This window comes from Oncorhynchus kisutch, linkage group LG7 (assembly GCF_002021735.2).
Source record: "Oncorhynchus kisutch isolate 150728-3 linkage group LG7, Okis_V2, whole genome shotgun sequence".
Lineage (NCBI taxonomy): Eukaryota > Metazoa > Chordata > Actinopteri > Salmoniformes > Salmonidae > Oncorhynchus > Oncorhynchus kisutch.
Window position 1 is genome coordinate 48468969 of NC_034180.2, and position 14598 is coordinate 48483566.

A 14598-nucleotide genomic window follows, 5' to 3' on the forward strand; every position below is an offset into this window, starting at 1 on the left:
TCTAATGTAGTATTTACAGTTATCTACAGTAGTAGCCATTTCTATGGTACATCACAAATATGTCTTGTATAAGAGCCACTATATGAATCACTCATAATGTCAGATTTTTTTTTGTGCTGAACACAATGGTAGGATAGGATGTAACCTAGTCCCAGATCAGTTTATGCCATCTTGTTAAAACCTCAGGTTGTTAGTAAAACGTCACAAACTGATCTGGGACCAGGGTAGATTGGATGTGATGTAAGGGAACTGACCTTTTTGTCCTCATGGAGCATGTCCCTCTGTCCACTACAGGAACGCTTCACCCAAGACACCCAGCCCCACTACATCTACTCTCCCCGTGAGATGTCCCGCTGGGTGAGGGGCATCTTCGAGGCCCTGCGGCCCCTGGAGACACTCCCTGTGGAGGGTCTCATCCGCATCTGGGCCCATGAGGCCCTGCGCCTCTTCCAGGACAGGTGTGTGTGTGTTCAGTCCTTAGGGAAGTAGCCAGACTCCCCCAAAGTAGCCTAGTAGAATCTTTGGGGGAAAGATTGTTTAGCGTTATTAATATGGCTTGGAGTTTTCCCTTGCCAGGAATAACACCAGGTGCTTGTTCCAGGCTGTAACCAAGGCCCTGAGTTTTCTTGATTGTGTGACCTGATTTGATTTTAAAAGTTGGATGCAAAGAGATTCAATGTTGTTGTCTAAGTTGACCTGTTAAATTATTCTCTCCCGTGCACAGGTTGGTGGAGGATGAGGAGAGGCGCTGGACAGACGAAAACATTGACATGGTGGCCCTCAAGCACTTCCCCAACATTGACCGTGAAAAGGCCCTCAACAGGCCTATCCTCTACAGCAACTGGCTCTCTAAGGTGAGCTTCCTGCCCATAGTAGCAATATAATACGGTTCTGTTTATACAGATGCAATATAAGTAATTTTTATATATATATATATATATATATATTACTGCACTGTCCCTTTTGCTAAACATGTGTATGTGACCAATAAAATGTGATTTTGATTTGAGATGCAATATAACATGGTTCTGTTTAATTCTGCATATGTTGCAGCATCACCGAACTACCATAGACATACCCACTGTAAATGTAGAGCCAAGAAATTGACAATCATGGCTTGTGTCGGTTGAATGAAAGATGTTTTTGTGTTAATGGCTGTCTGTCCCCATCCTCAGGATTATATCCCAGTGGAACAGGAGGAGCTGCGAGACTACGTCAAGGCCCGTCTGAGGGTCTTCTACGAGGAGGAGCTGGACGTGCCGCTGGTGCTCTTCAACGAGGTTCTGGACCATGTCCTCCGAATCGACCGGTAAATTAATGAATAAAAATACTTCTCTGCTTCAACATTGTGAAATTTAGCACGTGGATACACTTGAGTTTTTTGTTGTTGAAATGACTCCTTACTTGACACTGTTAAAAACGGCCAATTCTTGTCCTTTTCCAGAATCTTCCGACAACCCCAGGGTCATCTCCTCCTGATTGGAGTCAGTGGAGCAGGAAAGACCACCCTGTCCCGTTTTGTGGCCTGGATGAACGGCCTGAGTGTCTATCAGATCAAGGTTAGTAAAGAAAAGTCATGTGGTAATGGCTAACTGTAAATCTAACTGTTCCTTTTTGAATTACCATTTTTAAAGCTATCTGAATCGTCATCTCGACACAATACGACAAAATATTATGGGTGGGAAAAGTAGTGTTTCAGAAGTGTTTTTTAAATATTTTTTATATTTTTTTAGGTCTGGAATCCACCGGATGTTTTTTAAATTAAATTTTCTTATTTCACCTTTATTTAACCAGGTAGGCCAGTTGAGAACAAGTTCTCATTTACAACTGCGACCTGGCCAAGATAAAGCAAAGCAGTGTGAACAGACAGCAACACAGAGTTACACATGGAGTAAACAATAAACAAGTCAATGTAAAAATGGAACAAGTCGATATGTAGGTTCTAATGAGTTGAGTGGTTGAATGAGGTGCTGACTGCATTGTGATGTCTGTGTCCAGGTCCACAGGAGATACACGGGTGACGACTTTGACGAGGACCTGCGGACGGTGCTGCGTCGCTCCGGCTGCAAGAACGAGAAGATCGCCTTCATCATGGACGAGTCCAACGTCCTGGACTCTGGCTTCCTGGAGCGCATGAACACCCTGCTGGCCAACGGAGAGGTAGAGACCGCCAAACCAAGCTTACACTTTAATACTCAAAAATAGAACAGTCCCCGTTCCTCTGTCTGCATTGACGTTGAAGAGACAGGATGGGGTGAAGGCCAAATCAAGATCATATTGCTTTTACCTATCTTGTCAGCTCAGAGCAGAAGGGACAAGGAGAAGGTAGTCACTTTAAACAGATCCCCTGTCGCCTCTTCCATTGGTTCCTACCTAAATACTGCTATTGAGAAACTTGTTAGGAAATACCATACCCTCAAGTTCCTATATACATGACCAAAGGTATGTGGACACCTGCTCATCCAACATCTCATTCCAAAGTCATGGGCATAAATATGGAGTTGGACCCTCGATGCTGCTATAACAGCCTTCACTCTTCTGAGAAGGCTTTCCACTAGATGTTGAAACATTGCTGCAGGGACTTGCTTCCATTCAGCCACGAGCATTAGTGAGTGTAACGGATGTGAAACTGTTAGCTTAGTTAGCGGTGCGCGCTAAATAGTGTTTCAATCGGTGACGTCACTTGCTCTGAGACCTTGAAGTAGTGGTTCCCCTTGCTCTGCAAGGGCCGCGGCTTTTGTGGAGCGACGGGTAATGATGCTTCGTGGGTGACTGTTGTTGATGTGTGCAGAGGGTCCCTGGTTCGCTCCCGGGTATGGGCGAGGGGACGGTCTAAAGTTATACTGTTACATGAGGTCGGGCGATAAGTTCTTGCTTTCAGTCGGCGTTCCAATTCATCCCAAAGGTGTTTCATGCTCTAGCAGGGCAGAAATTTGATGACTTGATTTGTTGGAAAAGTGGCATCCTATGACGGTGCCTAGTTGAAAGTCACTCTGAACTCTTCAGTAAGGTCATTCTACTGTCAATGTTTGTCAATGGAGATTGCATGGCGGTGTGCTCAATTTTATACACCAGACAGCAACGGGTGTGGCTGAAATAGCCAAATCCACTAGGTCCACATACTTTTTGTGTGCGTATATTCTCTAACATGTGTCCCTGCCCAGGTGCCAGGTCTGTTTGAGGGTGACGAGTACGCCGCCCTGATGACCCAGTGTAAGGAGGGCGCCCAGAAGGAGGGCATGATGCTGGACACTCATGAGGAGCTCTACAAGTGGTTTACCAGCCAGGTCATCAGAAACCTACATGTGGTCTTCACCATGAACCCCTCATCTGAGGGCCTGAAGGACCGTGCCGCCACCTCCCCTGCCCTCTTCAACAGGTGGGGGCCTCCTATATCCACACCTGCAGTCAAGGCCTAAAATGTACTTTTTGTTCCACCAACCACTGTGGAAGGTAGATGGATAAAATCTATCAGCCACTTAGATTTTTTTTACCAGCCGAAATGTTGCTTTGCCATAATTAACAAACACAAAAAACAGATGACCATGCTTAATGATTCTAATGCAAAAAAAATATTAGTAAGAAGTAATGTGATAAATTGCTCAATTTCGTTACATTTTTTTGTGACCCAAGTCTTTTATTAACCAAAATATCAGATGAGACAAAATATTCAGCTGCCACTTTAAGGGCGGGAGGTTACCGTGGTAACGGGACCACTCGAGTCATGTCACGTGGCTGTGATTTTTGGATCTGACTAGTAGACCCCGCATCTCTTCACTATCACTCAGAGCCTCCAAAAATGAATCTATCAGCACAAAGCTCCCCAGCCAGGCCTTGTTACTGCGTGAGGTGGGATATAGATTTTGTATTTCTTTGTGCGATTAGCAGCTATGAAACAGCAGAAAAACAGCTGCTGCAACATTTTATAAATCACAACTAGCAAATGTGCTCCTACTTGACTTTTTGTACAAAATTTTTATTTGCAAATGTAATGCTCTCTCTGTAGAGCCCTGCAAATTGACCACCCACCTAGGTGGCTGGTGAAATACACATTCTTACCTGCCAAAACCTAAATCTACCGCATTTGGCAGGTGCTAATGTTATGCCCAGCCGACAGTACAGTGGCGCTGGTATTACCTTAGTAGCTGACTCTAAACCTACTCAAATATTTCCATTGAACAGATTTGCACACTGTCACTGGTCCCGAGTAGTGGCTGATTCGGAACTCTTAGAAAAAAAAACTTTTTTGTTTTTGTTGAATTGATTCTTTGGGATCCCTTTTGGATAGACAAGACACACTGCACTCAATCCCCCCCAGTCGTTTTCAGATCTGTCATGATTGTAGCCTTCCACTGCAGTGTCTGTGTTGGACTCTCATAACTCTCTCCCTTCCCTTCCACAGGTGTGTGTTGAATTGGTTTGGAGACTGGTCAACTGAGGCCCTCTACCAAGTGGGCAAAGAGTTCACCATCAAACTGGACCTGGAGAAACCCAACTACAAGGTGCCTGACTACATGCCGGTGGTGTACGACAAGCTGCCCCAGCCACCATCTCACCGTGAGGCCATCGTCAACGGCTGCGTGTTTGTCCACCAGACGCTGCACCAGGTAAGACTCATGCTTTGGTAATCAGACCTGGGTTCAAATTGTATTTGTTTTTAAATTATTTTTTCAAATACCTCAGCTGAGCTCGCCTAGTGCAATGGAACCAATGGAATAGTCCCAAAAGTGCAAAACACGGCCCATCTGGCACTCCAGGCAGGCTCAAACAAACCCTTAAAGTATTTGAAAGAATAGAAATACCAGGCCTATGCACTTGTGGAGATCTGAGAGGATTTGATTGGTGTAAGCAATATAGTGAAACTACCTGTCAATTCCTCTCAGATCTCCACAAGTGGGCTTAGAGGTACGATTTGGGACTGGGACAACATTTTAAACCAGGTCTGTCGATCATATGACTGTGAAATGGTACTCACGTTTGCTTACGATGGCGTTCTTCCTCCTCAGGCTAACAGCCGGCTGTCCAAGCGTGGCGGGCGCACCATGGCTATCACCCCGCGCCACTACCTGGACTTCATCAACCACTACGCCGACCTGTTCAACGAGAAGCGCAGCGAGCTGGAGGAGCAGCAGATGCATCTCAACGTGGGCCTGAGGAAAATCAAGGAGACTGTGGACCAGGTGACGCTTCCTTCCATAATGGTCTTTCCTGACAAACAAACTTAAGACGTGGATAGAGCTAGCTTGCAGACGTACAATTTGGCTCAGTGTTTCAAGATTATGGTAGATCTGTTTGGATTTTTATTGTCCGTTCAGTTGTTTGTCACCACAGTCTGTATCTTGATCTTCACCCATAGGTGGAGGAGCTGCGTCACGACCTGAGGATCAAGAGCCAGGAGCTGGAGGTGAAGAACGCGGATGCCAACGACAAGCTTAAAAAGATGGTCAAAGACCAGCAGGAGGCGGAGAAGAAGAAGGTAAGAGAGAGGAACTATTTCACTGTATACCAGTGGTCTGACAATTCCGTCCCGCTGGGCCAAGAAATAAGCAGATCAGGTCCTGATGTGGCTCCCGGGCTGGGACTTTCAGATCTGCTGTATACTAACCTCTGTGGAAGTAGATGGTGGTTGTATTAGACCTGTGTGTTTTCCATTGGGATTTCTAGGTGATGAGTCAGGAAATCCAGGAGTCTGTGTACAAGCAACAGGAGAAGATCAAAGACAAACAGCTGAGTGTCAAGGTAGACCTGGATCAGGTGGAGCCCGCTGTTATTGAGGCCCAGAATGGTACGTCTCCTTTCTGTTTTATTTTGAATTTAATTTCCTTACACTTCTGATGACTGCTTTAGACATTGTTGCAAAATCAGCTTAGAGGCAGACTGATCTATTTAACAAGCAGTATTGTTTTGGGAGCGTTCATATTCGCAATGTCACTGCTGCTGTTGAATGATTGTATCCCCAAGTTTACATTATGAGATGCCCAGCTGATAGAAACAACAAGTTTAGATTATGAGATGACCAGCTGATTATGAGATGCCCAGCTGATAGAAACAACAAGTTTAGATTATGAGATGCCCAGCTGATAGAAACAACAAGTTTAGATTATGAGATGCCCAGCTGATAGAAACAACATTGTTCTTTTTGAGCAGATTTCTTTTTCTTTCCAAGTTCTTTGTCCTCTCTCCCGCGGTCTCCCGGTACGAGATGGATATCTCTTCTTAATCTAACTTCTCTGCTTTTCTTCTCGCTTTCCCTCTTTGCTGTTGATTCTCCCCTCCGTCCTCTTGTGCCACCCCCCCCCCCCCCCCCCCCCCCTCCTCTGGCCGGGGTTAGCCGTTAAGTCCATTAAGAAGCAGCATCTGGTGGAGGTGCGTTCCATGGCCAACCCGCCGGGAGCGGTCAAGCTGGCCCTGGAGTCCATCTGCCTGCTCCTGGGGGAGAGCACCACAGACTGGAAGCAGATCCGCTCCATCATAATGAGGGAGAACTTCATCCCCACCATTGTTAACTTTTCTGCCGATGAGATCAGGTGACCATGAGTGTTTTGTTGGAGGGGGAAGATTGCGGCGGTGGGGTTTGCGTGACCGAGGGAAGGGGTGTCTGATTGTTCAATGGCAGAGAGGAGTTGTGTGATTTGACATTTGATTGAACCAATTACAGAGCGGTTTGGCACTTCTGCAGTAAAATCTAGAGCAAGACGCATTCCTGCTAGCAAGTTTTAAGAGATCCAAAATGGCCTCTTTCTTCAATGGAGTTCAAATACCTAATCACCTCTGCCCTGAAACACAGTCCCTTTGCCCCCCTCTTCCAACCCTGCTGCTGTCAAACCCCCCCTCCTCCCACCCCTTCTGTCCTGCATGGTTCCTAAAGAGTGGCCCCCCCCCCCCCCTCTTTTTCCCTCCCCCCATCCATCCCTCCCCCAGCCGTCAGCTCTATTAAGCGTCACCATCTTGTTGAAGTGCGTGCCATGACCAACCCCCCTCCCACGGTTAAGCTGGCCTTAGAGTCTATCTGCTTACTGCTGGGCGAGGAGACTAATGACTGGAAAAAGATCAGACAAGTTATTGTCAGGGACAATTTCATCACCAACATAGTCAACTTTGTCTCAGAGGACATGAGGTACTGTGCTCATCCGTTTTATATTACTCTGATCGCAATCTTCCTCACGCAGTTGTGATTCACTGTGTTATTGTTAATTGCCAAGTGGTTGTCTTGAGAAATCAGAAGAGTAATGTACTGATTTATTGATAGTAGACCAATCTTGGCATGATTATGCTCATTGAATCAAGTTAGCATGTCCAGCAGTTGGCTAGATATGTTTTCGGACTGTAGTTGGTCGAATAACAGTTAGTCTGAAATCAGTCACAACGATCTGTATCCATTTGGATGAAACATTTCAAATTGATTCATACTAAATAGAATGCAATTTTCCAGTTGAAGGGCAATTTCACCCTAGCTCTGTCAGTCATTACTACCCACTATGTCATCTGTCCATCAAAAATATCCTCAGTACAAGCTACAACAAGTGCATTTTCATTTCACCGGTAGAATCAAACTTCCTGTGTATTCGTCTACTCCAAGTGTACCACCACTCCGGCATTCATAGCGAATGCACGATGCACAACGGGGCCAGAGCAGGAAGCACCACTCCACACCAAGCTGTAGTCTCTCAGTGAATCGGCCAATAGGAGCATCGCTGAAAAGACATCTAATGGCTCTGTCAAACAAAGACAACCACATCTACACCCAGATGTATAGTGTGGTTGATATAACATAGAGGCTTTGTGAAATGCCTTTTTAGATCTCATCCATCACATCAATACACCGGATGTTGTCATCGGGTGTATTGTTCAGCACGTGAAACCCAGACCTGCTGCCTTTGTGGTCAAATATATGTGAAACACTTCTCACTGCTAGAAGTGTTTCAGACACGATCCAAACAAACCCAGTCATATTTTGGTGAAATTTCCCTTTAAAAGCTGTAACAACCAAGGCTTTTATTAAATGTTTGCTTCCTTGCACGCCGCCCCCTTTTCGTACATAATTTCATCCTAATCATTTTTGAATATTTAATTCATTTGACATTTTTTTTATACAATTGCCTGTTGCTCTGTCCTAACCCTGTGACCTCTATTGTAAATGCAGTGAGTCAATCCGTGAGAAGATGAAGAAGAATTACATGTCCAACCCCAACTTCAACTACGAGATGGTCAACAGGGCCTCCCTGGCCTGTGGCCCCATGGTCAAATGGGCCATCGCTCAGGCAAGGAAACCACCACTCACTGACTTTTTATTTTACCTTTATTTTACTAGGCAAGTCAGTTAAGAACAAATTCTTATTTTCAATGACTGCCTAGGAAAAGTGGGTTAACTGCCTGTTCAGGGGCAGAACGACAGATATTGTACCTTGTCAGCTCGGGGATTTGAACTTGCAACCTTTCGGTTACTAGTCCAATGCTCTAACCACTAGGCTACCCTGCCGCACCATGGGAACAGTGTAAGGGTGAATCTAAAGTCTCTCCTCGATTCCTTGCATCCTCTCTCCTCGTCTCCTTCTCAAAACACATTGGAGGAGAATGTCATAGAGGAGGATTCTTGGATCTTCCAATGCATTTGGAGAGGACGTATTTGAGATTCATGTCTAATGAGTCCCAGGAGTAAATTCTTCCTTACCATGTGTAAAAAATAATAATAATAATACAAATCTGCACCGTACTTATAACCTGCAATTATAGCCTGCAATTATATTGACCCATCTCTTCCCCCTCTTCTAGCTGAACTACGCTGACATGTTAAAGCGAGTGGAGCCGCTGAGGAACGAGCTGCAGAAGCTGGAGGACGATGCCATGGACAACAAGTCCAAGGCAGAGGAGGTGGAGCAGATGATCCACGACCTGGAGTCCAGCATCGCCCGTTACAAGGAGGAGTACGCCGTGCTCATCTCTGAGGCCCAGGCCATTAAGGCAGATCTGGCTGCCGTCGAGGCGAAGGTAGGGAAGTCCATCCACCCATTAAAACAACCATTTCACCATCTCTATAACCTTAGGAATTAGCAAGAGATACCATTTCTCCATAACCTTAGGAATTAGCAAGAGATACCATTTCTCCATAACCTTAGGAAAAAGCAAGAGATTTAGGAAATACGTTTTTGAGCAAATAGTGTTTTTTCAAAGAAAAAGGCGTGGCATCTCAACTATGAACATTCTGAAAGTCAATGCCCTAGACTTGACAGTAGAATGTTGCCCAATGGGATGAGTGTTCAGTTTAAAACTCCATTCCAATGTAAAGCAATTGAAGACTAGGTGGAAAAGCGCTGTATCAATCCAATCCATCATTGTTCTCATTGTTAAGTCCGACCTTGACCGTCTTCTGTGATTGCAGGTGAACCGCAGCACAGCCCTGCTCAAGAGCCTGTCTGCCGAGAGCGAGCGCTGGGAGAAGTCCAGCGAGACGTTCAAGAACCAGATGGCTACCATCGCTGGGGACTGCCTGCTGTCCGCAGCCTTCATCGCTTACGCGGGCTACTTCGAGCAGCAGATGAGGCAGAACCTCTTCACTACCTGGTTGCACCACCTGCAGCAGGCTAACATCCAGGTACTGGGGGGGTGTAGGTCACCTGCAGCAGGCTAACATCCGGGTATTGGGGGTGGGGGTGTAGGTCACCTGCAGCAGGCTAACATCCGGGTACTGGGGGTGGGGGTGTAGGTCACCTGCAGCAGGCTAACATCCAGGTACTGGGGGGGGTGTAGGTCACCTGTAGCAGGCTAACATCCAGGTACTGGGGGGGTGTAGGTCACCTGTAGCAGGCTAACATCTTGGTACTGGGGGGGGTGGGTTGTTCAGTGGCTCATGTAATGGGTTTAGTTCTCAGCACTAGGCTTTCGTTGACATCATGAGAAGGGGAGGGGCCATGAGTTTTTCCATGTCAAATGAGGGATGATGAGGATTAAAAATACTGGCCTTAATGATAAATGACCTTGCCGGAGATGTGGAGAATTGTGTTGGCTCCCACAACTATTTCCTAGGCTTTAGTTCAGACGGCTAACTGTTTTGAGTCGCATGGACAACCCAAGTTCGAAACCCAGACTTTTACGCCTACTCTGGCAGTCATCTATAACTCAAGGCCTTATTCTATGTAATGTTCAAGACTCCATTTTGTATGGCTAAGCAGATCTGTAACCCCCACTAGTTCCGTACGGACATCGCCAGGACTGAGTACCTGTCCAATGCGGACGAGAGGCTGCGCTGGCAGGCTAACTCCCTCCCGGCGGACGACCTCTGCACCGAGAACGCCATCATGCTCAAGAGGTTCAACAGGTGAGTGTGTCCATCCGAATCACAATATCATCCACTTTTTTTCCACGTCTAGGAGTTTAAGTGTTCTAAATGACCAACACAGAGTGGTAGAGGATGATAGTTCTATCATAAACCTCTATAGAAAGCTAAACACTTCACTGCGGATCCTGTCAGAAGATACAAAACTTTACCATGGAAATGTTTGTATAATGAATGCCTATCCTAGTTCCATGGTGCATCCAAGAGTGTGATGGATAGACTTATTTAAAAAAAAAAAAGCTGTCCATTTCTTTGGACTAAATGAGATTCTTAATACATCAAAAAATTAAACCTTTCCCAGGTATCCACTGATCATCGACCCATCCGGCCAGGCCACAGAGTTCATCATGAACGAGTACAAGGACCGGAAGATCACCAGGACCAGCTTCCTGGACGACGCCTTCCGGAAGAACCTGGAGAGCGCCCTGCGTTTCGGAAACCCTCTGCTTGTGCAGGTCAGAACAGACTTCTAGGTCGATCCAGCATGTTCCAGACCATGTGTACCTCTATAATAGCATGCTAGTAACACATGCTATTAATCTGAATACATTGGGAGGTAGTACTCTGCTTCTGCCGTGAAATATGATCTCCCTTGAGACTGGTAACATTGTAACTATATGTAGCATAAGCTTTAACGTAAATGTTAGGTCCAGTAGCCAGCTAGCGAATGCAACGTTTGGTTCTGTGTTCCAAGATTACTGTTGGGCTAGCCAACCCTGGTTCATTTGGATAAAACCATTTAGCTTCCATGTAACTAATAGTAATATGTAACAATGTCTCCCCCAGGATGTAGAGAGCTACGACCCCATCCTGAACCCGGTGCTCAACAGAGAGGTGCGCAGGACCGGCGGACGCGTGCTCATCACCCTTGGCGACCAGGACATTGACTTGTCGCCATCCTTCGTCATCTTCCTCTCCACACGCGACCCCACAGTGGAGTTCCCTCCAGACCTGTGTTCTCGTGTGACCTTTGTCAACTTCACAGTGACACGCAGCAGTCTGCAGAGCCAGTGTCTCAACGAGGTGCTTAAGGCCGAGAGGCCCGACGTGGACGAGAAGCGTTCCGACCTCCTCAAACTGCAAGGTGAGACGCTTGCTTGCGCAACTCTTGTTCCGTGTGCTGACAGTCTCTTGCATTAGATGATGAATCTATCCAGAACCTGATTTCACGTGAATGAAACTCGTTTACGGATCTGACTGCTGATATGCAATGCACACGAAAGTATCTACTCTCTACTCTTAGTCCTATTTTATCCATTAACCCTCCCTCCCTCCACCAGGTGAGTTCCAGGTGCGTCTGCGCCAACTGGAGAAGTCCCTGCTGCAGGCCCTGAACGAGGTCAAGGGTCGTATCCTGGACGACGACACCATCATCACCACCCTGGAGAACCTGAAGAAGGAGGCGGCGGAGGTGACCAGGAAGGTGGAGGAGACTGACATTGTGATGGCTGAGGTGGAGGCGGTGTCGCAGCAGTACCTGTCCCTCTCTTCGGCCTGCAGCTCCATCTACTTCACCATGGAGGCCCTGAACCAGGTACACACACTGCTATCTCTTATAAAGATTATCCCTTGTGCAGACAGCGTCTTGCATTAAATGATGAATATATCCCAAACCTGAGTTCATGTGAATGAAACTCTTATACGGATCTGACTTCTGATATGCAAGTCTCTTCTAGTTCTGTTTCTATGGTGGTGACACTCTTAAAAACCTTCTAGTAGTGAACCAAAAAGTACTGTACCTGTCCGTCTCCAGATGCACTTCCTGTACCAGTACTCGCTGCACTTCTTCCTGGATATCTACCACACGGTGCTGTACGAGAACGCTAACCTCAAGAGTGTTAGCGACCACACCCAGCGCCTCACCCACATCACCAAGGACCTCTTTCAGGTAAGCGCACTTCTCAAACACCCACTAGAACCTAGAATGTCTAAAAAAACTCACATCTAGAGTTGGAGTTTTCTTCAAATATTAAGTTTATGGGTTTTTGTTTGGAGGTTTTCTAGTGCAAAATCACCAATCCCATTTTCTCGTTTTCAGGGGGCGTTCAACAGAGTGGCCAGAGGCATGTGTAACCAGGATCACATCACCTTCGCCATGCTCTTAGCCAGGATCAACCTGAAAGGCATGACAAGGTATTTAACTTTCTACACATTCCAGGTTATAATGTGAAGGATAAGGTCCATGGTTCAGCTCCAAAATCTACACTACCACAATGTATTGAGGATGCATTCTAAGTGATATACTAGTGTGGACACTGTGGCGTTGCCCCTGCATGTCATTGATAACCATTTCCTGTTGCCCTCAGCGAGCCGTCCTACGACGCGGAGTTCCAGCACTTCCTGCGTGGTGCGGAGATGGTGCTGAAGGGTACAGCGGTGCCCAAGGTGAAGGGCCTGACCACGGAGCAGTGTGAGGCCATGATCATTCTCAGCCGTCTCCCCGCCTTCAAGGACCTGGTCTCCAAGGTGGAAGCTGATGAGGTGAGAAACTTGGAGGGAAAGAAGGGGAAGAAAATGACTAGCAATGTGAAGCTCTTTAATAAACCGTTTGTTAAACTGACTCTTTACTAAACTGTTTGTTAAGCAGAAGAGCGTTACAATTATTTTTTAGAAGAAAAGGGTAAGAAAGGAATATTTAAGTTGTCGTCAAGGTTGACATGTTGTTGTTTTTTTTTTTACCATTGCAGCAATTCTTCATGTGGATTGAGAGCAACTCCCCTGAGCTGTCCGTGCCCTACCTGTGGACAGAGGAGAAACAGTCAAGTGAGTATTTCAATCCGATTTACTTTAGGGGAAGCATAGAAACCCATGACGTTCAGAGGCTGCTATGCATTGTCGAGATCCCAATTATGCTCTTGATAGAATTTGCATTAAAAATACAAAATGAATGTAGAGAATATGGGTAGTTTGTGGTTCAGTGGTGGTGGTGGTGGTAAAGAGTGCTACGGGGATTCTGTGCAGTCCCGACTGCAATGGAGTCCATGTCAAAAATGTACTTTGTCTGTCCTCGACAGCCTCCATCGGTCAGGCAGTGCACCAGCTGCTCCTGATCCAAGCCTTCCGTCCGGACCGCATGCTGGCCATGGCCCACATCTTTGTATCGAAGGTCCTGGGAGACACCTTCATGGCCATAATCGAGCAGCCCCTTGACCTGGGCAACATCGTGGAGAGCGAGGTAACAGAGCATAGAAATAGAATCTACCATCGTAGTCATTTCATATTTATGGTACAGAAGACTGGACATCCCTGAATCGACAATCTCGGATATAGTGTGTTATTTGTACAGTGTTTTTAAGGGTCACTGTTCTACGTACCATTGCGTATTACAACCGCTCATCTCCTCGTGAAACTTGTTCTCCTACCCGCCTAGGTGAAACCCAGTACCCCTGTTCTGATGTGCTCCGTACCCGGGTACGACGCCAGCGGCCTGGTCCGGGACCTGGCAGCTGAGGAAAACAAACACATCACCTCCATCTCCATTGGTAGGTAGCCTACAGCAGGGTTTAGTCAGTTTAGTTTGAAAACAGCCCAGGAGGAAGTATGAAACATCTACTGGCATCTTAGAAACCTGGTTCCTCTCTCTCGCTCTCTCAGGTTCTGCTGAGGGCTTCAACAAGGCCGACCGCGACATCAACACCGCTGTCAAGTCCGGCAGGTGGGTGATGCTGGAGAACGTACACCTGGCTCCTGGTTGGCTGATGCAGCTGGAGAAGAAGCTCCACTCCATGCAGCCCCACGCCAGCTTCCGTCTCTTCCTCACCATGGAGATCAACCCCAAGGTCACATTACACTTTCAACTTCCTTAGAAAAAATAAACAAGATAGCGAGTATGACAATGTTTTACTCTGTATTGAGGACTATAAAAACATAACAGTAAACTTAATGAGTGCTAGAAAGGGGTTTTTGAAGAAAGTTCAAGCTCACTCAATTGTTACTAAAAAAAATGTTTTTAAAAACGGTGATTTAAAAAATATCCACGTTGTTACTTGAAGTATAACTTATCACTGATTGGTTAACCTCAAGCTTTTTCTCGCCATGTGGCACAGTTATGAATGTCTTGACTGTTGAGAGATCTAAATGTGTTTTCTCTGTTCCTCTCAGGTGCCAGTGAACCTGCTGCGTGCTGGACGTATCTTTGTGTTTGAACCTCCTCCTGGTGTCAAGGCCAACATGCTGAGGACCTTCAGCAGCATCCCTGTGGCTCGCATGTGCAAGGTGACCAACAAAACTATATGAAAACTGATTACTCTCTCGCTCCTTTTCTC

At 46.4% G+C, this 14598-nt stretch overlaps 1 protein-coding gene and 2 non-coding genes across 4 annotated transcripts in view; all 3 read left to right on the forward strand.

Moving 5' to 3' along the window:
- Positions 1 to 14598, forward strand: part of dync1h1 (dynein, cytoplasmic 1, heavy chain 1) — a 45696-nt gene that overhangs the window by 23749 nt on the left and 7349 nt on the right. Inside the window, exons 41-66 of one of the 2 annotated variants that reach the window (XM_020488358.2) lie at positions 295 to 458; positions 725 to 854; positions 1176 to 1309; positions 1445 to 1559; positions 1999 to 2160; positions 3165 to 3379; positions 4403 to 4607; positions 5007 to 5180; positions 5357 to 5476; positions 5665 to 5785; positions 6332 to 6527; positions 8144 to 8261; positions 8773 to 8988; positions 9380 to 9592; positions 10188 to 10315; positions 10635 to 10788; positions 11120 to 11417; positions 11614 to 11867; positions 12087 to 12221; positions 12372 to 12466; positions 12640 to 12814; positions 13021 to 13096; positions 13348 to 13508; positions 13704 to 13815; positions 13928 to 14112; positions 14435 to 14548. In XM_020488358.2, coding sequence (XP_020343947.2) covers positions 295 to 458; positions 725 to 854; positions 1176 to 1309; positions 1445 to 1559; positions 1999 to 2160; positions 3165 to 3379; positions 4403 to 4607; positions 5007 to 5180; positions 5357 to 5476; positions 5665 to 5785; positions 6332 to 6527; positions 8144 to 8261; positions 8773 to 8988; positions 9380 to 9592; positions 10188 to 10315; positions 10635 to 10788; positions 11120 to 11417; positions 11614 to 11867; positions 12087 to 12221; positions 12372 to 12466; positions 12640 to 12814; positions 13021 to 13096; positions 13348 to 13508; positions 13704 to 13815; positions 13928 to 14112; positions 14435 to 14548 — 4170 coding nt within the window. Of the gene's footprint in view, positions 1 to 294; positions 459 to 724; positions 855 to 1175; positions 1310 to 1444; positions 1560 to 1998; positions 2161 to 3164; positions 3380 to 4402; positions 4608 to 5006; positions 5181 to 5356; positions 5477 to 5664; positions 5786 to 6331; positions 6528 to 6921; positions 7118 to 8143; positions 8262 to 8772; positions 8989 to 9379; positions 9593 to 10187; positions 10316 to 10634; positions 10789 to 11119; positions 11418 to 11613; positions 11868 to 12086; positions 12222 to 12371; positions 12467 to 12639; positions 12815 to 13020; positions 13097 to 13347; positions 13509 to 13703; positions 13816 to 13927; positions 14113 to 14434; positions 14549 to 14598 lie in introns of both variants that reach the window. The other variant, XM_031829212.1, reaches the window with a different exon arrangement.
- LOC116374734 (small nucleolar RNA SNORD50) lies at positions 11469 to 11540 on the forward strand. Its single transcript, XR_004210695.1, has one exon. It is a non-coding gene; the product is annotated as a small nucleolar RNA SNORD50 (small nucleolar RNA).
- On the forward strand, positions 11923 to 11994 carry LOC116374731 (small nucleolar RNA SNORD50). Its single transcript, XR_004210692.1, has one exon. It is a non-coding gene; the product is annotated as a small nucleolar RNA SNORD50 (small nucleolar RNA).